Raw genomic sequence first — 23,650 nt, forward strand, 5'->3', positions numbered from 1 at the left:
CTCAACAAGACACAGCTAGACTGAAGTATCAGATTGCCCTGATTTCTTTAGCCTTTACAAAGATGTGATTTAGGACAATTATTTTTCAACCATGAAAAATCAATTATGTTTAATGAAATACGTATTACTAAACACCACACCTGTGTGTGAATAAAAGCTATACTCACCCTGTTATTTTGCTAACTGGTCTTATGAGATGGCTTGAGGGTCTTAACAGAAATGGTGGGTAACATAAGAACTGGGATCTCTATGTCAGGTTTACAAAGTGTCCTGTTTAAATAAGCTAACTTTGCAGTTCTAAAACCTGTATTTTTAAAAATAATTTTTAACAAAATATTAAACATTATATAATATTTAAGAAAAATATTTTTTTATTTTAATAGTCTTTAATGTTATAGTAAATAAGATACATTAATACTATAATAATATATGGCATTTATATTAGTCTATTAAAATAATAATACTCTTATTTTGCAAAGATAGTGTGTGTATTTTAAGTATTCTAAAAACTTTACACTATTCTTAGTTACATGCATTTACTGTTATTAAGAACAGCTGGAATCCAGGGGGCATGTACAGACAGCAGAAATGCTCACTTAAGGATCAAAAGTTTTTCTTGATCCTTGATAATCCAGATAGCCTACAAATACATCTTGAAAATATTCTCTCAAATGCTTACATTTAATACAAACTGTCAATTCATTATGTGACATAGTGGAATCTGTCTAGAAATAGGACATCTAAAACATGAGTATCTCTCTAGATTTAGCATGCCTAGGTCATTATTTTTCTTTATGGAGATGGAGGTAAAATAAGCATGGCAAATCTTAAACAGTTAAGGAAAGGCCTGAAAAATGCCTCACTAGTGCACTTAATCAATCCACTCAAAAGGAGTGTCTTTTTTTTTTTTTTTTAATTTGAGGGATGGGTAGAGAAGGCAAGCAGGGGGCAGAGCAAAGGGAAAGAGAGAGGGAGGAGAAAGAATCCCTAGCTGACTCTGCATTAAGTGTGGGGTCTACAAGGGGCTCAGTCTTGCGACCCTGAGATCACAACCTGAGTGGAGATCAAGAGGTGGAGGCTTAACCGACTGAGCCACCTAGGTGCCCCAGCACTGATGTCTTTCAGAGAAAAAGTGTTGGGAGGCTTTGGTAGGTTAGTTCACACCCAGGGTGTGTACTGTATAGGAATATATGGGCAGGAGGTTTCAAAATTCCACCGTGAAAGGTAATTTGCAGCCCTGAGGTAGAATAAACCAGCTCACACTTGGGGGCTGGTCTCAAATTCAAATATTTACTTTCTGTTTAGAGAGTGGACTGTGTTGAGTCCACTGTGGAAAGTGGACTGTGTATGTCTATTACTGTAACAGACATGTGTTCTTTCCAATAACTGGAAATTCCCAGCAGACATACAGTCACTAGGAACAACTATTAAATACTTGGGTTTTTGTTCTGAGCAGTGATCATATATGATGGAAACCTGTCAGTGAAAGAGGATGAGGGGTGGCAGACATCAACTCTAGTTGTGGCCTCTAATTAACCACTTCTGACAACTGTCTTTTTCCATCATGCAGACTCTCACCACTTACCCCATCACCACCCTGTGCAGCGCCCCCACTGTGTACAGGATGCTTGTGCAGAAAGACCTGAAGAGGTACTTGGGCGGGCATCTCCATGTGAAGCACAAATGAAAAGCTGCAGTCTAGCATCATAGATCTCCCCATTTCAGTGCAGGTTTCCTCAGTCTCACCACTACTGACATTTTGGACTGAATTCTGTGCTGTCAGGGGCTGGCATGTGCACTGTAGGATGTTGAGCAGCATTCTACCTGGTCTCCACCCATTAGATGTCAGTAGATCCTCCCTGGCAACCACCAAAAATGGCTCCAGATATTGCCTAAATCGCCTCCCAGTTGCCCCTGGGGTTAGTGTCTAGGGGCAACTCTACCACTTTCTCAGGGAGGACAACCAGAACCCTACAGTCTGAGAACTAATCCCACAGCACCCCAAAGTACAACTGTGTTTATATGCCTTGAAGAGAAGCTAATATAGTTTTATGACCTGAGGATTATAATCAATTCATCCAAATCATCTGAACCTCTAGTGGACTTGCAATGTATATTTACTTAAGCAATATGAATTGAATACGTGAGGAGAGAGAGAAAGGAAGAGAGAAACAATGTAAGTAGTGACAATTTAAGTAGTGCAGCCTTGTCCATCCTCTATCCCCCTCAAATGTGGATGCCCGGGAGGGAGAGTGCTAGGAAACAAAATAAAACAGATCTGAACCTTCTCTTATCCTAGTTAGGGTCAATTCCCTTGAGGCCCTCAATATGTGAGCATCTTTTTTTTTTTTAAGATTGATTGATTTAAGTGGGGGGGAACACATGGTGGGAAGGGGCAGAGGGAGAGGGAGAGAGAAACTCTAGCAGACTCTGCACACAGCATGGAGCCTGACATGGGGCTCAATCTGATGACCCCCAGATCCTGAGATCACGACCTGAGCCAAAACCAATAGTGGGACATTCAACTGGCTGCAACACCCAGGTGCCCCTCAAAATGTGAGCATCTTGCTCACATCTCAAGAGTAGTCCAAGGGCTTTCAAGGGCTATTTGAATAGGCTCAATCCCGTCCTGCCCATTGGAAACCTCAATGCATCAGAGCGGGGCTGTTCCAGACTTTCTCACTTGAGAAAGTGGGCAGCATAGTAGTAAGGCCAGGGGTGAAAAGCTTGATTTCCAAAGTCAAACAAGTGGGGCTCTGCTGTTTACTATAGTGAGACCTCAGACACTTGAGATGAGATTGCTAAGTAAGCCTCCCTTCATTCCATCCACAAGAGAGGATTAAGAGCTGCCTCATGAGTTTGTGGTGAGAATTCAGTGTAAGTGGCCTGCTCGGTCAGACACCGGACAAATGGTAGCTGTGGAGTAGTTAACTCAGCCCTTCATGAAATCTTGTGCAACTTCTTTAAGTTCTCCCAGTCTCAATTTCCTCATCTATAAAATAGGGCATGAGGATTATGAGAATGCTCCAAAAGCCCTCACAACACAATAAATGCTCAATTAGTGTTGGTTGTTTTACCACTTTGTTCATAATAAGTGCTTAAGATCATTATCAGTACTTTCTCCTACCTTCTCCCCTCCTAATACAAGCTCTGTCAGCAAATTTTACTTTCATCATTAACATGCCCCACAAAACCTATAAATGTGTCTGGTAAGATAGTAAGTGATTAAAAAATATTTGCTGAATGAACCTTCCTAAGGCTTGCCTTTCCTAGCTCATTGGCTTGTTGCTAGAACATCTTAATAATTTTTTAATGAAAGCCACTCAGATTTCTTCCTCCCAAAGACCCCATGAGACTCTGTGTCTGCAGATATAAATTCAAGAAGCTACGGCACTGCTTGACAGGAGGGGAGCCACTCAACCCGGAGGTGCTGGAACAGTGGAAAGCCCAAACTGGGCTGGAACTGTATGAAGGCTACGGACAGACAGAAGTGGTATGTTTAACGGGAAAAGTTTGAGTTTAGCATATTGGGAGCCTTTCAATCCCAGGCGGAGCCCCTGAAGAGCCCCCTTGGGGCTATAAATTTTTAGGGAATTTCTGAGAATACCATACCTTGCCATAACTACCAAGACCTCTGAATTGCCCAATTTGGCTTGGCTAGTGTGGAATTCGGATTATTCCTTGAAGTCTTCCTGTCTTCTCCCTATGCAGGAGAACTCTCAAAGGTGTTCGGGGATGGAGAGGGTCAGAATCAAGTGGCTCTCAATGAGGTTTTGATTTGAATTTCCCTGATGGCTAAGGATGATGAACATTTTTTCATGTGTCTGTTAGTCATTTGTATGTCTTCTTTGGAGAAGACATACATGTCTGTTCATGTCTTCTGCCCATTTTTTGATATGAGTATCTGTTTTTTGGGTGTTGAGTTTGAGGAGTTCTTTATAGATCTTTGTCTCTCCAATTCCATGGGTTGCTTCTTTGTTGACTGTTTCTTTACTGTGCAGAAGCTTTTGATCTTGAAGAAGTTCCAAAAGTTCATTTTCACTTTTGTTCCCTTTGTCTCTGGAGACATGTCTTAAAAGAGGTGGCTGTGTTCAATGTCAAAGAGGTTACTGCCGATGTTCTCCTCTAGGATTTTGATAGATTCCTGCCTCACGTTGAGGTCTTTCATCCATTTCGAGTTTATCTTTGTGAATGGTGTAAGAGAATGATCAGATTTCGTTCTTCTATATATAACTGTCCAATTTTCCCAGCACCATTTATTGAAGAGACTATCTTATTTCCACTGGATATTTTTTCCTGCTTTGTTGAAGATTATTTGACCATAGAGTTGAGGGTCCATATCTGGACTCTCTACTCTGTTCCTTGGTCTATGTGTCTGCTTTGTGCTAGTACCATGCTGTCTTGGTGATCACAGCTTTGTAGTTAAGCTTGAAATCAGGCATGATGCCCCCAGCTTTGTTTTTCTTTTTCAACATTTCCTTAGTGATTCGGGGTCTTTTCTGGTTCCATACAAATTTTAGGATTGTTTGTTCTAGCACTTTGAAAAATACCAGTGGAATTCTGAGATACCACCTTACACCAGTTAGAACGGCCAAAATTATCAGGACAGGAAACAAGTGTTGGAGAGGATGTGGAGAAAGGGGAACCCTCTTACACTGTTGTTGGTGCAACCACTGTGGAAAACAGTGTGGAGATTCCTTAAAAAATTAAAAATAGAGCTGCCCTATGACCCTGCAATTGTACTACTGGTTATTTACCCCAAAGATACAGATGTAGTAAAAAGAAGGGTTATATGGACCCCAGTGCTCATAGCAGCAATGGTCACAATTGCCAAACTGGAAAGAGCCAAGATGCCCTTCAACAGACGAATGGATAAAGAAGATATGGTCCATATATACAATGGAATATTACATCTCCATCCAAAAGGATAAATATCCAACTTTTGTATCAACATGGATGGGACTGGAGGAGATTATGCTGAGTGAAATAAGTCAAGCAGAGAAAGTCAATTATCATATGGTTTCCCTTACTTGTGAAGCATAAGGAATAACATGGAGGACATTAGGAGAAGGAAAGGAAAAGTGAAGGGGGGGAAATCAGAGGGGAAGATGAAGCATGAGAGACTATGGACTCTGAGAAACAAACTGAGGATTTGGAAGGGAGTGGGTGGGGTGGGATGGGCTAGCCTGGTGGTAGATATTAAGGAGGGCACATATTACATGGAGCACTGGGTGTGGTGCATAAACAATGAATCTTGCAACATTGATAATAAATAAATAAATAAACAAACAAACAGACTTACTTATGGGAAGTTTCTGGAAAAAAAAAGAATCAAGTGTTTCTTCTCAGCAGCACTGAGGACCCCAGAGAGGCCTAGTGTGGAATTTATCCCAAGGTGCAATAAATAGGACCCTTAGTCTAAAGGAGTAGTTTTCAAAGTGTGGTCCAAAACCGCCACCAGAAACAGCATGTGGGAATTTGGTAGCAATTCAAATTTTCACACACGCTATCCCACCCCAGGTAGACCTACTGATTCAGAAACTCTGGCATGAGGCCTGGCAATCTGTGCTTGAAAAATGAATGTTCCAGGTGACTCTGACACACAGGTTTGAGAAGCACTAGTCTAAAATAGTGTGTGTGTGTGTGTGTGTGTGTGTGTGTGTGTGTGTGTATCCAGAAGACAAACATGCACACGGGGAAAATCAGTCCAGTCAAAACTGAGTCTTATGTTTTATTTTCATGATATAAATAGCAAGAGAAAATGAATTTTTACATTCTTAAATAAAACATGTTCTCTCAATAGGGAATAATTTGTGCCAATCAGAAAGGACAAGAAATTAAACCGGGCTCGATGGGGAAAGGAGTACTACCCTATGACGTCCAGGTGGGTAATATTTGTTTCAATAGAGAAGAATGTTTTACAGTTTTCTGCTAGTCATTGTACAACTATTTGTAACCTGTTTTCATTTTGTAAAAAGAAAATTTTAGGAACCTAATTGTTTCTTTCATTCTAGATTATAGATGAAAATGGCAACATCCTACCACCTGGCAAAGAAGGGGAAATAGCCCTCAGACTAAAGTCTACACGGCCCTTCTGTTTCTTCTCTGAATATGTGGTATAAGAACATAGAATGTGCCAGTTACAAGTTAACAGAAAGGTGGCATGGGGAGTCATACAGAGTTGGGTCCAAATTTCATATCCATCATGTGTTGCTGTTTAACCTTGAGCAAGTCACAAAATCCAAGTCTATTTCATCAACTGTAAAATGAAGAGAATATCATCTATCTCCTAAAAGTTTTGTAAAGATTAAATTCTATGTGTAAGAAACCAGTTGCCGTGCTTGTCCTTAGAAAAGACAACTAGGCTGCTGAGGGGAGGGAGGGGGTGATACGGGGCAGAAGATGTGAAAGAGGGTTTCCTTTTCATTATATTCTTGAACCTTTTTTATTCTACAGTAGGAACCACATTTTTTAAAAAAAATCAATTTCTTTTAGAAATAGAATGTGCAAGGTACTAGTCACTTGATGAATGTCATGCCCCTTTTTCTATTTTGACCAAATTAATCCCCAAAGCCATCTTTGGTTCCTAGGACAATCCAGAGAAAACTGCTGCCACAATAAGAGGGGATTTTTACACCACTGGAGACAGAGGAGTGATGGACAGTGATGGGTATTTCTGGTTTGTCGGAAGAGCTGATGATGTCATCATATCCTCTGGGTTTGTGCATTTGCCACTCTTAGAGAGTAACAGATGGCCAGGGGAGATCTCCTCCTTGGATGATGTAGTGGCCAAGGGCTTCTTTTCTTCTTCTAGGTACCGTATCGGGCCATTTGAAGTGGAGAGTGCGCTAATTGAACACCCAGCTGTTGTTGAATCAGCTGTTGTCAGCAGTCCGGATCCAGTCAGAGGAGAGGTAGAGTGAATATCATTCAAGTAGCAATTTCATATTTTCTAGTTCTATCCATTTGACCCCTCTGGAGAGTAAATCAGGAGTAATCATGTAATTCTCATGACAAAGCACCCATGTGCCAAAAATGGGTACCAGCACTCAGCTTTACAAATGAATTGTGTCCCAAGTGGGATATATTAAGGATTCATTTAGTGGTGACAGAAACTCAACTCAAACTGACTTAAGTTTTTTAAAAAAGGAATTTATTGGCCCATGCGTAAGTGAGGTCTTCAGGTACACTACATCCAAGGGTTCATGTGAAGTTAGCAAAGCTTTGTCTCTCTTCATTTCCTGGCTGTTGTTCTTTAGGGTGGCTCCATTCAGGCATGTTCTTCCTACACAGTAGCAACTGATTCCAAATGCACACAGCTTCACAACCAGTAAAGGAGACAGCTCCTCTTCCAACAGTTTCAAGAAACTCCCAGAGTAATATGTGTCTATCTTAGATCACATATCTAAACAATGTGGCCAGGGAATGGCATATGCTCGCTGGCCAGACCTGGATCATATGCTGATCATTGGAGGTAGAAGTTAGTGTCAAGACCACCAGACAGAGAAGTTAGGGTAATGTTCCATAGGAAAATCAGGGTACTATTACTAAAAGGGGGAGAACCGATGCTGCATAGAAAAAGCAGATTTTACTGTATTTACGATGGTCATGGAAATCAGAATACATTGTCTCACAGAAACAATGCAAATAGGAGACTGTGGTCAGGTTCCCAAACAAGTCTCACTAGCCTACTTAGGACCTAAGGAAAGGGAACTTAGGGAATGACAGTAATAGCCTAGTTTTAAGAGGAAGCCATGTAGTATGGAAGGGAGATGTTTCCTTTCCTCATGGAAGTTTCTGACAGATTTAGTAAGTAGCAAAATTCCAAAAACAGTTTGTGTATCAGCATCCTCCCACATCTCTTTCTCTGATCCTTTTTTAAAAAAGATTTTATTTACTTATTTGACAGAGAGAGAGAGAGCACAAGCAGGGGGAGTGGCAGAGAGGGAGAAGCAGACTCCCCACTCCCCCAAAGGGAGAGCAGGGAGCCCAGTGTGGGGCTCGATCCTGGACCCAGAGATCCAAGGCAAAGGCAGACATTTAACCGACTGAGCTACCCAGGCGCCCTCTGTAACCCTCTGCAGTGACTCTATGGATCCCACACTCAAACCTCTTGCACCACCTCCACACCCAGTGGATTCTCTTGTCCAAAGTACTTTTCTCCTGCCACCATATTCTCATTCTCTCAATATAGCTGGTTTCATCTGAACATTAGAAGTAAATACCAATTGGAATCAATGTATGAATGATTAATAATTTAAAGTATAATTAACTAACCTTAATAATTATCTAATTGGTGGGTTTTGTATAGCATTCCAAAGAGAAACAAGAAATATTAGGCAAAAAAGACCTTTCAGAGGTAGATTGATCCTTCCGAAGAATTCATCTCCCAGCATACAAAATCCCTCCACCAAGCCTCCCCAAATCCCTTTCAAACCATATTCTCTGGAACCTCCATTTGTCTCCCTATTACATGCTTCTAACAGTGTAGGTCTGGAATAAATGATCATCTGCAAATCAAGGACTGCCTGTATAACATATAGGTCTAGTCTGACTGAAATGTTAAATACATGTGTGACATGTAAACAAAACTCGAGTTTTAGCTTTATTGAAACACTGCACTCCTCACACTCACAAACCATTTATCTGGAATTAGATCTCAAAACCCCACTTGTATCCAAGATCAAGGGTGATCTCTGGATTTGCGTTCATCACTCAAGTTATGTAAACAAGTAATTATAAGTACCTGTCTGTGCTCAGCTTTGGTTCCAAACTCCTGATGTGTCTGAAAGAAAAAAAATCAATATAAATTGACTTTTCTCCTGCAGGTAGTGAAAGCTTTTGTTGTCTTATCTGCACCCTTTAAATCATCCAACCCAGAGAAATTAATTCTTGAACTTCAGGATCATGTGAAAAAATCAACTGCACCTTACAAATATCCAAGAAAGGCAAGTATTATTTGCCCAAAGTTAAGTGTTACCAAATAAGGGTCTAAGATATTAAGTACATAGATTTTACTAGCTTTTGACTTTATGGTTGCTCATTATATAAGTGGAAGACGCTTACTTCAACTTGTTTAGCCTTAAGAATTTTGATTTAAAAAATTTATTTTAGGACACTTAGATGTTTGGTACATTAGTTTTGATCAACTCTGCAATACTGAACAACTACTAAGGATCCTTGTTAAGACTAATCAGTCCCATTTCATGAGGGGAAAAAAATGGAAAAAAATTTAAAGACAGCATTTGATTCAGTTATCAGTACTCTCAAGCCATAATACTCTTCAAGCACAAGCCTTTTAAGTATCAAGTGACCAAACTTAAGGCCCAGAAAAAAGATGCTATCCGAAGAAACTGTGGAATCTTTCCTGAAAACTTCAAGGGAGGATTTAAGAACAATTGTATATAAAAACATAATGATGGCACTGAAATTTCCTTCCTTTTAATCCTGGAATACTGTTGGTTGATACTGACCCTTAAGATGAGAATTCCATTCAACTGGTATTTCAGCCAAAATGTAGTTAACTTCAGCCTCAGAATTAGATACATATTCTCCATCAAATTTACTAAATCAGTCACCAGTTGATTTGCAGAAACATTGAGAAAATTTTTAAAGTCACATCTTGACCGAGGGAAACAGAGAAAGGATTTTACTCTGAGCATAATGGGTAAATTATACTCAAAATTAACTCTCAAAAGTTTCCCTTAGAAAGGGGCTGCAGGATCCAGCTCTTAAAAGCCCCAAACCTAAGAATTAAGTTGCTTCTCTGTACATTTAGGTGTGGCTTCTATTTCCTAGGGGCAGTAGAGGCCCAGATCTAATTTGAACTGGAAGGGGAAGCAATGGAGCAAAGGATCATTCTATCCGTCTGATAAAGCATATAGGCTTTGCACTAAAAACTCATGATGTAGGTCCATTGTCAACTGCACAATAAACACAAGAATTTCAATGAGTTTAGGCTAAGATGTCCCTCAGACTCAAACTCATCAGTTACATGAAAGCTCTTCCAGTTGTACTGACAACTGGGATTGTCAAAACAGAATCAAGTGTCTCATAGTATGTTTCTCTGTTAATTAGGTGGAATTTGTTCCAGAACTCCCGAAGACAATCACCGGGAAAATCAAACGCAATGTTCTGAGAGACCATGAATGGGGTCAAACATAGCCCAATAAGCAACTACAGCATTAAATAGTTATAGACTTCTTTTTAGTCCTTGCTTCCTGCTGATTTAGAGACTACTCTCTTGCAATGCTGAAGGTTTTTCCAGGTTGAAAAACTCAATTTTTCATTCTGTACTTAGCCAAAAATTATATAAATAATAATTCAAAAATATTTGGGAAAAAAAGTTATGATGACCAAACTGACAAAGGCAGTGATTTTTTTTTTAAAGATTTTATTTATTTATTTGACAGAGAGAGATCACAAGTAGACAGAGAGGCGGGCAGGGAGAGAGAGAGGGAAGCAGGCTCCCCGCTGAGCAGAGAGCCCGATGCAGGACCCGATCCCAGGATCCTGAGATCATGACCCGAGCCGAAGGCAGCGGCTCAACCCACTGAGCCACTCAGGTGCCCCAAAGGCAGTGATTTTAATGACCAACAGCGTTTAAAATAGCAAATGATTACTTAGAAAAGCACAGTGGACAATGAATTTATCTTGTGCCTGATTAAGCCAAAATAAAGATTAGTACTATTCTAAGAGAAGTGTTCAAGACAGAATTTCTTCTGCTTAACATCTTGTATTACTAGTTCTTTAAAGTGAATTAAAGGTGTGCCTGGGTGTTTCAGTCGGTTGAGCATCTGACTCCTCAACTCTGCTCAGGTCTTGACCTCAGAGTCATGGGTTCAAGCCCCATGTTGGGCTCTGATAGGTGTGGAGCCTACTTAACAGAAATAAAGTGAATTAAAATATTAATTTTAAAGTAAGTAATATAGGGGCACTGAGTGACTCAGCAGATTAAGTCTCTGCCTTCAACTCAGGTCATGGTCTCAGGGTCCTGGGATCAAGCCCTGCATCAGGCCCTCTGCTCAGTAGGGAGCCTGCTTCCCCCTCTCTCTTTGCCTGCCTCTCTGCCTACTTGTGATCTCTCCTTCTCTCTCAAATAAGTATTTTTAAAAAATAAGTAATATAAATAACTCAAAAGCCAGTAAGTGAATTTAATCGAGTACTGTATTACTATACTTTTTTTTTTTAAAGATTTACTTATTTTAGAGAAAATGGGGTGGGGGTGCAGAGAGAGAAAAATCCCAAGCAGACTCCCCACTGAGCACAGAGCCCAACATGGGGCTTGATCTCACAACCCTGATATCAAGACCCAAGCTGAAATCAAGAGTTGGACGCTTAACCGACTGAGTCACCCAGGCACCCCATACCTCCTTTTAAAGCATAGAATATCCCAAGTTTGGATTACTTAAGAGTAATTAATCAAGAGCAATTATTAAGAGTTTTATATCTATATGTTTTAGGACAATGTACATGACTTTTGATACATAATGTGAGATATAAGCATCTTTTATTATGTATTATAAAGCAAGAGATTTAATAAAAGACAGGAAAAAAAAGCACAGAACACCAATCTTTAGGGAACAAATTTATTTTGCTTTTTCTGAAAGTATCAGGAACTATGAAAAATAAGCTAAACATCTGGCCATACCAAAAGCAAAATACAAGTAAAAACATTTAGAAATCATGTGTGACCTTACACAAACATGTTTCAAGATACTAAGTATAACACTCCTTCCTCCACAAAGCAAAACAAGTTTATTAAACCACAATACTGAAGTTTTTTTTAACTGACATAACTTAAAAAAAAAAAAATTAAAAGGAAAAAAAAGAAACCATTCAATTCCCATCCTGGAAATTTGTCATTTATAAAACAACATCCTCAAATGTCAGCGACAATAAAGTTGGGAAACCTTTCATATATCAATAAAGGGATTCAGATTCCAACAGAACACAGTGCTTTAGAACTAGGGAAGAGCTTTTGTCGCACTCAGTCTAACCAAATACAAATAAATACAAGAAGATTAAAAATGAACTACTAAAGCAAAATCTTTCCGTAGAGTAGCAGCTTAAACAAAGTAAAAGGAATCCAGTTCTGCAAAGTTAGCCGTTCTAAAAGCATATGGCCACTTTTATTCCCGAAGTCCCAGAGTCTTGCATTATCAAAATAAAATGATCTTTTTCTTGGAGTAAGTCCAATGAAGGCACCAAAATCCTATCCTCCATGTTCACACAAATGACACTTAAAATGCTCTTATCATCCTTCCAAGATGACCTCAACCTATAAGAGTTAACACTTTAAATATCGAAGATCTAGAAGGACGCTCCAGCCTCATCTGCATTAACCAAGGTCGAGTCTGTACAGAAATCAGCCTTTGCCCCTCCCAAATCCTTCTAGTCTGGACCACTAGTTTAGGAGGATAAAAATACATTCCCATATTCCCTAGCCATTAAATAAACACAGACATTGGTGCAGGAAGACTCAACATTTATAATACTACTGAACTGTTTCAAACTTAATAAACCCATCTCCAAAAGTTAATTTCACAGCCTCTTACTATTTATTCATAATCTGGACTTAGTATGCAGCCCTCTTTGGTGTCTGTCTCTTCCAGTGTTTTCCAGTAATTTTACGCTAGAGGAAACCTTGAAAAATCTTCCAAATTAAGGGAACCCTCATGGCATGAGAGTATGAGCAGTAAGTTAAGGATACTCTGATTTCACAAAAACCCAGAACTATCAGACTATGATTCACAGAGTTCTTTTTCTTCTGGAAAAATCTCAGGCTGAGATTCAGAGAAGAGGTTCTTCCCTCAGTTTTAGGAAAAGGAGAGAAAATGCTATTTAATTAGGTTTTGCAGTTCTTCATGGAGAGTTTTAGTTAAGGCTCCAGACTTGTTGCTATCTTTTCTTCATTCTCATACCCAACTGGCTGTGGAAACATTTTAAGAGTTCCTTTGGCAGAGTGATAATTCCGAAGAGTCTGTTTCTTTTTAATCTGAGAATCTTATCACTTTCAAGAAAATACATTTTCTCCAGGACCTTGCAGAAACTTGTTTCATTTGTTCATGTGATGAAAAATGTCCATTGAACAGACTAGTTTCTATAGCCATACTTGGGCTTCTGAGCACTCAAAAAAAATCTGGCCTAATATCTCCTTGTATGTACTCTGGCAATTCACCTTTCAACTCAAACATCCTATTGAGAACTCTTCCTCTGACAAGCCACTGGATTTCTGTACGTAGATTTATGTGCTCTCTGTTCAGACTTTGTTTTTTTTTTTAAACATTCTTATATAAATGGGTCTTTAATAATAATTTCTGCAGCATTATCCAGAACTTTCATTTCATCTCCAAGTGTTTTATATCAGCAGCTCTCTGTGAAGAAAGCCATGTGCTTTTTTTTTTTTTTGGTCAGGATTTTACCAAAATGAGCAAAATCGATGAGCACCCGAAGTAAAGATGACAGACTTTCAGCCTTCCGATATGAAGACCCATTAAATTTATACTGCCTTTGTTTTGAGAGGCTCCTCATAGCAGAAAAAGCTTTCTTGAATTTCATCATCATTTACCAATCTTACCAAAGCTATAGTATGACAAATATTTGTGAAATCTGTTGACTTATCAACCCAGATAGAGAAGCTGCTGCTTTTCAGTTAATTTTTTAGCATCAGGTGACATAGTTAATTTAATAAACCGAAAGTGAAGGTTTTTGAATTTTTTGTACTGCTTCTTACTCTAGCATTTTAACATTATGCTGAGATTAGATTCTTTTTAATATTTTATTTATTTATTCGACAGGCAGAGATCACAAATAGGCCGAGAGGCAGGCAGAGAGAGAGGAAAGGAAGCAGGCTGTGAATTTTTCTTTTCTTGGTATAAGTGCTGTTACTAAATAATTTGCTTCTTAGACCTTTCACTGTGATTTTTATTTAAGATTTTATTTTTAAGTAATCTCTACATCCAACATGGAGCTTGAATGTATCACCCCGAGATCAACAGTCTCATGCTGTATGGACTGAGCCAGCCAGGGTGCCCCTGAAATGTTTTTTTTTTTTTTTAAACAAAAGCTTACTGTTTTGATATTCCAGATGCCATTAAAATAACAAACATTTTTACTCATCAAATGGTTTTGACTTACAGTTACAACTGCTGGAGAAATGCTAGGTTTGTAAGTTGCATTCCACTGACAATATATAATGCAATAGAACAACTTGGATTTAAGTCTATATAAGATCACTGAAAAGTAGTTTTCACTATAAAAAAAGAATTTGTGTCTCTTGTTCCACTGCCATACTGAAGAAACTCAGAACACTAATTCTTCATCACTAACCTTAGCAGAAATGTCTGTAGTTGTATGCCTAAAATGGTCCTCTTCTATCTCACACCATGTCTTCAAAAATTACAGCACTAGACCATCATATTTGTAACAAATGTTCATAAAATGTAAAAACTGACATAACTAAGTAACAGAATCACAAAAAGATAGAAAAAACTTCACAAAAACAATTCACTTCTAAACCTGTAAGACCCATGTTTTTGCAATGTTTACAACAAAAGTAGGAAGGGACAGCTGAGTTGCAACACATAAAAATTCCTTCCTTAAATGAAAATTTCCCTATGACTTCTCTTTTACAGAGTTCGTTTGCTCCCCTAAGTCAGATGCCAGCACAGAAGGGGAGGCTGGGGAAGATAATCAGGAGGGAGAAGCCAACACTATCTTCCTTCCACCCTCCCCTCCATGGAAATGTTCATCATTATCCATAGCCTCTCCTAGCTCAACCAAATGCATATAGGCCTAACTGCACACTGGCATAGGGGGTTCAAAAGATCTCCAACAGAACCATTAATGGGGTTTCTCAATCACCGTTCAATATTATGAGTTCAGCATTATGCAGCGCACAAAGGTCAAAAACAATGTATTTTCAGTCATAATTTTATATGGAATCCTAGCACTATCTCACCGAACGCCACCTGGGAAACCCACCTGCAACACCAAAGAAGGTTTTTTTATCCTTATGAGAGGTCATTTTCATTTGACTCAGATCTTTCTGTGACTTGACTTTCAAGTTCAGGTTTAGCTCCTCCCTCGTTCACCACCTGTGTCTCAGATCTTGGTTTTGTCTGCCCCAGTTCCTCATTATTTTCTGTTACCACCTGCTGGTAATTTTTTCCTTCTGCTGGATCATGTTGATTTGATGTGTTACCAGATTCCAATTTAGCTTCTTTCCCATTTCCTGCTTGCACGGACTGCTTTGGGTTAAGTTGTGATGGGTCCTTAGCACTCTTTACCACCTCCTGGAGATTGTATTTTCTGAACAACATATAATCTTTCACAACACTCAGGCAACAGACAGCTTTAATGATTTCTACTACCACCGTGTACTGCGGATTAGTGAGATCCACTTTATTTTCCGAATTAAGGCTGCCTACTATTCCTGTAACAAAAAGAAGAGGAAAACAGAGGGAGAGGGATACCATGAAGCTTGACAGATACAAATACAATCTTTCATCTTTCTGTTTGGGACTTGTTAAACCAATTTATATACAGTCTACTCTTCTACATGGTCCCTAGTCAAATTCTGTGAATCTGACTGGGGTGGCCCAGGTCATGATCTCGGTGTCCTGGAATCAAGCCCCATTATTGGGTTCTCTGCTCAGTGGGGAGTCTGTTTGTCTCCCTCTCCTCCCACCCCCAGCTCATGCTCTCTCACACTCTCTAATGAGTAAATAAATCTTTACAAAAAGAATGCTGTGAACCCTTTCAATAAATAAATACAAATGAAATGCCGAGACATTAATTAGAGTCCTTTTTTTCCAAAGAAAATTAAATCTTGATTTGGAAGATTTCCTATTTACCTACCAGAAAGTCTCATAACCAACATATTGAAATTTGTTAGATTTGATATTATTTTAAGGATTTTTTTTTTTAATAGTCTCTGCCCTCAGAGGACATGAACAGACATTTCTGCAAAGAAGACATCCAGATGGCCAACAGACACATGAAAAAGTGCTCCATATCACTCGGCATCAGGGAAATACAAATCAAAACCACAATGAGATATCACACCAGTCAGAATGGCTAAAATTAACAAGTCAGGAAATGACAGATGCTGGCAAGGATGCGGAGAAAGGGGAACCCTCCTACACTGTTGGTGGGAATGCAAGCTGGTGCAACCACTCTGGAAAACAGCATGGAGGTTCCTCAAAATGTTGAAAATAGAACTACCCTATGACCCAGCAATTGCACTGCTGGGTATTTACCCTAAAGATACAAACGTAGTGATCCGAAGGGGCACGTGCACCCGAATGTTTATAGCAGCAATGTCTACAATAGCCAAACTATGGAAAGAACCTAGATGTCCATCAACAGACGAATGGATAAAGAAGATGTGGTATACATACACAATGGAATACTATGCAGCCATCAAAAGAAATGAAATCTTGCCATTTGCGACAACGTGGATGGAGCTAGAGGGTATCATGCTTAGCGAAATAAGTCAATCGGAGAAAGACAACTATCATATGATCTCCCTGATATGAGGGAGAGGAGATACAACATGGGGGGTTAAGGGGGTAGGAGAAGAGTAAATGAAACAAGATGGGATTGGGAGGGAGACAAACCATAAGTGACTCTTAATCTCACAAAACAAACTGAGGGCTGATGGGGGGAGGGGGGTTTGGAGAGGGGGGGTGGGGTTATGGACATTGGGGAGGGTATGTGCTATGGTGAGTGCTGTGAAGTGTGTAAACCTGGCGATTCACAGACCTGTACCCCTGGGGATAAAAATATATGTTTATAAAAAATAAAATTTAATAAAAAAAAAAAAAAAAGTCTCTGCCCTCAATGTGTGGCTTGAACTCACAACCCTGGGATCTAGAGTCACATGCTCTACTGGCTAAGCCAGGCACGTACCCCTATTTTTTCTTTTTTTTTAAGATTTTTATTTATTTGACAGAGAGAGATATCACAAGTAGGCAGAGAGGCAGGCGGGGTGGGGGGAGGGGAACAGGCTCCCCGCTGAGCGGAGAGCCCAATGTGGGGCTCAATCCTAGGACCCTGAGATCATGGCCTGAGCCAAAGGCAGAGGCTTAACCCTCTGAATCACCCAGGTGCCCCCAGGTACTCCTATTTTAAAGACATTTTAATATACTTCTTTTATACTCAAAAATATAAGCCTTAAGTTGTAAAAAAAAAAAAAAAAAAAAAAAAAATTTAATAAAATCAAGAACAAGTATTTAGTATTACATACTAATGTAAAATCACTAAGAAAAACATACCTGCCAATTCTTTGATAACTTCGTCTCTATTCATGTGACTGTTATTTCGAGATTTATATACAATCTGAAATGTCCCTTTGTTTGGAGCTTTAAACCAGGGTTCCAAAAATGTTTCTGCATATTTTTTCATATCTTCTAAGAAAGCCTTGCATGTGCCTGAAATGGGTAACATACGTAGAATAACCCGAGTCTTCTTCTTCTTGGTTTTGTACATATCCTGGAGAATATGATGTACCAATCTCTCAGGTTCTAAAAGAAAAAAGAAAAAAAGCACAAAGCAAACAAGTAAGTAAGTTAGGAATAAAAACTCTCAGACATTTTAAAAGCTCTTGAAATTGATGAATTCTTCATTGGCAGTGACCTATGTCAACAGTATAATAGAAGAAATTATCATAATGAATGTTAAATAAGTCTAATCAAACATTTTTTCCAACTTTCTTCACTGCCCATACTGATTATTACTATATCTAATATGTTAACTCTTTTGTTTAAAGTTTTTTTTTTTTTTTTTGAGAGAGAGAGAGAAAGAGAGCATGAGAAGGGGGAGGGTCAAAGGGAGAAGCACACTCCCTGCCAAGCAGAGAGTCCAATGCGGGACTCGATTCTGGGACTCCAGGATCATGACCTGAGCCAAAGGCAATAGCTTAGCAAACTGAGCCATCCAGGCGCCCTAATATATTAACTCTTCAGCATTGTTACTGCTTTCATTAAAAACAACTGTTCATGAAGACACTGGAGTTAACATTTTTGTTATGTCTCATTGTCCAACACCCTACTGTTTTCCTGTAACAATAGCAACTACAAACGTAACATTATTAAATAGTACACTCTTTTACAAAACAAATCTGCAAGTCATTTTTAAAAAGATTTAATTTATCCATTAGTTAAGTCTGGACAATAATCTAGATCTCAGAACTCAGAGAAGCCCCCAAACCATGAATTACACAAGATCATGATATGGTCCTTAGGCCATCCTCACTACTTACAAGTCTGTTTGGGGCTACTGAGTGTTTTTAATACTTTTAAATTAGTTAACTGCATTAAAAAATCTAGGAACTTCTCCAGATTTTCAACTTCTTTTGAAAAACCAGAAGATCTGGCCCTAAAGGCTTACATTCCAAATTGGCTGGCACTGAAGAGCAACTGCTCCTCTTAAACAGAATATGTACTCTTGTTTCACCTAAAGTTACATACAAAGAAAGTGGTAAAGCCAGGTTTCCACTCCTAAGCCAATGTGATGTTCACCATCCCATCTGACCCTTCCATATGTCTAGTGCTAGAACAGTGTAGAAAAGATCAGTCAAATAATTAACTGAGCAATAACCATGAAGCCATTTTGTAGGCAGTGTTCTAAGGCAAGGAGATGTCCAGATATTATAGGCTCAATAATCTTAAAGTTTATTAGTCATGCGTACCTATTCCAAGTGTCCTGATGAAGACTACATTATTTGCTCCACTCTCCACTGACTGGAATCTCCTTAGCTTCATCTCTGTCGATGCTTTAATGTCACCAACTTCTTTCTTCAAGGCAGCCTCCATGTCATCATCTTCTCCCTCACTTCCAGAGGGCTGCTGATCTTTGTCCGTAAACTGCATGAAACAAATGAGCAGAGATGCAAAAAGAGTTCATGTTAAAAGCTACAATTAACTACCTATGTGAAATCTCCAATGGCAGACAGGTCAATACTGACAATAAAGCTTTTTATTAAGAAACTGACATCGCAGGCGCCTGGACAATAATCAGTTGGTTAAGCGACGGCCTTTGGCTCAGGTCATGATCCTGAAGTCCCAGGATCAAGACCCATATTGGGCTCCCTGCTTAGCAGGGAGTCTGCTTCTCCCACTGACCTCTCTCCTCTCATTATCTCTCCCTCTCTCCCTCTCAAATAAATAAATAAAATCTTAAAAAAAAAAAAAAAAAGAAAAAGAAAGAAGCTGACATCTCTCTCTACGAAATGTGGAGGAAAAACGGAGTTCCCTCATATAATTTGAAAATGCTTTGAAAAACATCTTAACCTTCTGGGACACAGGGTAACATGCTCACCAGATGAATTCATTCAAGATAGACCTTAATTCCAATCACCGGATACCTTTGCGCCTATTAAGACATTCTCCTTTTGGTGAGATTATGATGAGCAAGTAGAAGGCAGAGGACAAAGCCCAACCTGACAGCTTGCAAACCCCAGTCCCCTCCCAGGTGGGATATGTGTGACATTCTTCAGGTACACCTGGCTGCCCTAATGCTAAGGGAGGGAAAAACAAATGGTTAATAAATAGAGATCACAGTCCTGCAGGACAAGAGTCTCCCTCATCTTACAAATGTTTTAGTGATTTACCAGGGGGGCAAAAAAAAAAGCATTTCTTATCAATAACCTAACTTCCAGAGGAAACTCCCAAATATCTTACTGTTAATGCTTTAGTAGAGGGGAAAAAACAACCCTAACTTGATAATGGCAAAGGCTCTAATATCCTGTAGGTCCTCTTTAACATCCAAAAGTTCTTTTGAAAACCTCCCTTTTCCTTTACCTCTCCCAACTACCAAGTATATAATCAGTCACACCTCACAACCCCTGTGCAGCAGCTCTTTCTGCCCACAGGTCCTGACCAGGTGCTTTAATAAAGCCACCATTTTGCACCAAAGACCTCTCGAGAATTCTTTCTTGGGCCTCAGCTCTGGACCTCACCTACATTCAAAAACTACATCAATTAGACCAAACAGGGCATAAAAAGCCCTTATATTCTACTAAGGAACAGGGAACAGAAAGAGTCGAGAATTTGCTCAAGGTACCAGTGTAGACAGGACACTCACTTCTTGCCCAGTTCTCTGCCCCACCATTATTAGTTTGCCAGACAAGCACTAATAATTATTATACACATTTATGGAAACTTTATTAACTGCCAGGATGTATTTTATATACATAAGCAACTTTTCAGTCAACATTAAGTACACTATCATTTTTCTTTATTTAGCTCAGCAAAATTAAATAATACACCCGCGTTTAAGCCCTAAAACTAGTAAATAATGGACCTTTAATCCAAATGCCCCCTGTATTAGCCTCCCTCTTTTAATTCATTGAGGTGTTTGTGTATGTATTAGTCCTGATCCTAAGCTAGGAATATAATGATTTCCAAACTGTGATGTGAAAATTAGGTTTTAGGTGGTGTGAGGACAAAAAGTTCTTACTTTTTAAATTGCATTTACACGCGCATTTTAAAAATAACTAGCACTAGTACTAAACCCACTATTTCAGAGACACTGCTCAGGACAAACATCATTACAACCATGGTGTAAAAATGGTAAGATACGTCAGAAACTATGAGGACAAATTAAGTCTCCTTTATTAACTTGGACCGTTCACTTAACCAATTTGAGTTTCAGTGTCCTCATGAACATTACTCCACAAATCTACTGTAAGTAGGAAACGTTTGAGAGCCTCAGAAACACAACATGTGGGCCGCAGAAGCAACCTATAAATAGGAGCCACTATGATTACTAATGGGGGAGGAAGAAAACAAAACAAAACAACCGAAAGCTGCAAGTTTTTCAAGCACACGACCCGGCTGGGGTCTGCAACCCAGATAAGGTAAAGAGGCGGCAGCACAGAGGCGGCCACGCCCCTTCGCCAGCGCCGCCACAAAATGCGCGCACGCGTAGAAGAAAGCCGGCCTTGCAGCATTCCCTCACTCCTCAAAGGCCGCTTGCCCTCTCCGGGGCCCGTACCTTTTCCGGCCCATACATGTCGTCGCCGTATTCGTTGAGCAGGCTGTACGCCTCCTCCACGCACTTGCGTTCGTTCATGTTGCAGGTAATGAGAATACCCTGTAGCCCGGGTTCCAGCTGCCGGGACCCGCCGCCGTCGCAGCGCCGCGCCCGCTTGGCTTGCACATACTGAGCTTTGCCTTTGCGCTTTCCGCCGCTCGACTGAGGAGGCTGCTGGACTGGGGTCGCCATGGCGCGTGAGAACCGAGGCTAGCGAGAAACGTGTTTCTGCGCTATTCCCGGCTTCCTCACCTCCGCTGGCGCGAGCTGGTTCACGTCACGTGTGCGCGACGGCCTCCTCCTAGTCCCGCCTCCAAGTTTCAGTCGGTGCTGCGCTGGGTCCTAGAGCCGGTAGGTGGCAGGCTGTGGAGAGGTGGTGCGAGGCCCGCCTGTCGCGACGGTTGACCGGCACTTCTTACTGCTCTTCAGCCCAAGCTCGGACTTCCCGGGAAAGCGGCCTTCGAGTGGAGGCCGGTCTGTAAACTTACATGCTGGGCTTCCAGCTGGATGTAGATCGTGCTTGTAAAGAACGGTTTCGTTTACCATTCGTATTCACTGATTCATGCAGTTAGTATTTATTAAGTACCTATGTACTACTTAAGGACCTAAGTACTCAATTTGGCAGAGCAAGAGACATTTCATACACATCTTGCCCTTCTAGGCCAGTGCTTCTTAGAAGTCACTGGGGCCTTCCAAACTATCATTTTTTGGTTCTGGTGAAATGTGCATAATCAATAGACTTTAGTACTCCTGTTGAAGGACCCCCAGAGGCACAAAGGAAGGATACAAAGTATAAGGAACTCCTAAGTCAGAGACCCGACTATAGGAATGAGAAATATAAACTACAGAGAAACCTGGACAAACTTCTTGGCATTAAATTGTCACTGAAGGGACATTTTAACTTGTAAAATGTATTTATATTCATACCCAAGATACTGTCCATATCAATTTCACACACTTTTGATTGACGCTGTCATAGCAAGCAACATTTTGGTGAGTTACTGGTCCAAGTGCACTTGGTTTGGACAGGAAATCACGTCCTCACTTCTGAACAAAACCATGAAGAGCCAAAGGGGTTTGTCCTTTGTTGCCCTAGGAAGAATTAGCTAATCCAGTGAGCCCAAAATGTGGAGTGTATGGTCGTAGAAAGTCAGAAATAGAGAACCTTGTAGTTATTGTAAGGCCTATATCTCTCAGATTGACATTCTTGTGACTCCCACGACAAAGTAATGCTGATATGAAATAATGGTCTAGAAATCCATATATATATATATATATATATATATATATGATGTTTTGCTAATAGTAAGGGAAAGATGAAATATATCTTGCTATTTTCTTTTCATTCTGTCCCCCAAAATGTTTAAGAACACTCATTATTCTGGATAGGTAAGCAATCCCTTCATAGTTAACATCATAATATTCCTCATACCCTAAAGTCAGGAATCCAGATCCTTATACTTCATGCAATTAAAAGTCAACTGGAACTTTATAAATCCCTTCTGCTGGTGTCCCACCTTCAACAGTGTATTGCTTTGGTGAGCAAATGCAGGAGTACTGTGCATTTTACTGACCTAGGTATTTCAATCTCACATTCTGAGATTTAATTGTTATGTATGAAACAACAAAATACTAAGAGGAGGAAAAATAATTAGCCTGATGTTGAACTTGATGATTAACTGGGGTTTTTCTCTTCACTATATGTATATGTAAATATGTATATATATGTATGTGTATAGTTGTGTATATACATATATGTATATATGTGTGTATATATACATATTCTTTGTATAACTTTATCTTTCCTTAGGTTCTTTCCTTAAATTACTAATATTAATACTACTATTCCTGATTAGTGCTAAGTGTTAACTGCCCTATTCCACACTGCAGAGTAGGACAAATGGAAAATACTCATTTCCCTTTCAGGGTGCCCCCTTCTGACCAAACATGGAAGCGATTTCATAAGAAATGGAATCCTTGAGGAAGTGTTTTCCAATATGTCTTTATTTGATACTATTATTCTAGGGGATGAAGGCAGAGAAATAACAAGATTCTATCACCAACAGGGGAAGACTGGGATAGAACACATACAAGGACCACCTAGGACTTCTTTCTCTTTATTTTTTTGTCTCCATTATGGTTGACATTTGTTGTTTTTGTTTGCTCAATAAATGAAACCCCTTCCTTGGGGAGGAGGTGGAATACATCATTGGATGAGTCTGAGTGGAAAGCAGGGCTCCCCTTGTGTCATGGAAACTTGAAATGTCAGGTATCCCTTCTTCCCACCCTGTAAGGTGAGCACATCACCTCAGCTTCATCAACTGGACGCTTCTGTTTGGGACTGAGAATTGAAAGTAAATGTATAAAGAGGCAGTGCCTGTTGAGACTGCATCCCACCAATGGCAGTGGCATCCCAAATCCAATATCAGCAGCTTTGCAGCCACTCCAGAGGTGATGGCAGTGCCAGACTTTCTAGAACATAGATTTAGTTCCAGCTTCCTAGCTCCTCCAGCCCTCCTTGACACCCTCAGCCTTCCCTATAATTCTCTTGGCTTCCCAAGAGCTTCCAATAAGTATCTTTCCAGCCTAAGTATGCCAGAATATGTTTCAA

At 39.8% G+C, this 23,650-nt stretch overlaps 2 protein-coding genes across 2 annotated transcripts in view; one reads left to right on the forward strand and one right to left on the reverse strand.

The window, feature by feature from the left end:
- Positions 1-10,698, forward strand: part of LOC111145715 (acyl-coenzyme A synthetase ACSM4, mitochondrial) — a 31,361-nt gene extending 20,663 nt beyond the window's left edge. The window contains exons 7-15 of the mRNA XM_022500866.1: positions 1,571-1,650; positions 3,370-3,493; positions 5,804-5,884; positions 6,015-6,116; positions 6,591-6,718; positions 6,815-6,914; positions 8,829-8,948; positions 10,078-10,369; positions 10,577-10,698. Coding sequence (XP_022356574.1) covers positions 1,571-1,650; positions 3,370-3,493; positions 5,804-5,884; positions 6,015-6,116; positions 6,591-6,718; positions 6,815-6,914; positions 8,829-8,948; positions 10,078-10,164 — 822 coding nt within the window. The 3' untranslated portion in view covers positions 10,165-10,369; positions 10,577-10,698. The remainder of the gene's footprint in view (positions 1-1,570; positions 1,651-3,369; positions 3,494-5,803; positions 5,885-6,014; positions 6,117-6,590; positions 6,719-6,814; positions 6,915-8,828; positions 8,949-10,077; positions 10,370-10,576) is intronic.
- A 3,133-nt stretch (positions 10,699-13,831) lies between these two features.
- Positions 13,832-21,315, reverse strand: LOC111145716 (THUMP domain containing 1). The gene is made up of 4 exons (XM_022500867.1): positions 21,001-21,315; positions 18,695-18,869; positions 17,280-17,528; positions 13,832-15,436 (listed from the first exon to the last, which is right to left on the reverse strand). Exons 1-4 carry the CDS (start codon positions 21,229-21,231, stop codon positions 15,015-15,017), a joined length of 1,077 nt encoding a protein of 358 aa, XP_022356575.1. The 5' UTR covers positions 21,232-21,315; the 3' UTR covers positions 13,832-15,014.
- Between the last annotated feature and the right edge of the window lie 2,335 nt (positions 21,316-23,650).

The sequence above is a fragment of the Enhydra lutris genome, unplaced genomic scaffold (genome assembly GCF_002288905.1).
Source record: "Enhydra lutris kenyoni isolate GAN:26980312 unplaced genomic scaffold, ASM228890v2 scaffoldscaffold13, whole genome shotgun sequence".
Classification (NCBI taxonomy): Eukaryota; Metazoa; Chordata; class Mammalia; order Carnivora; family Mustelidae; genus Enhydra; species Enhydra lutris.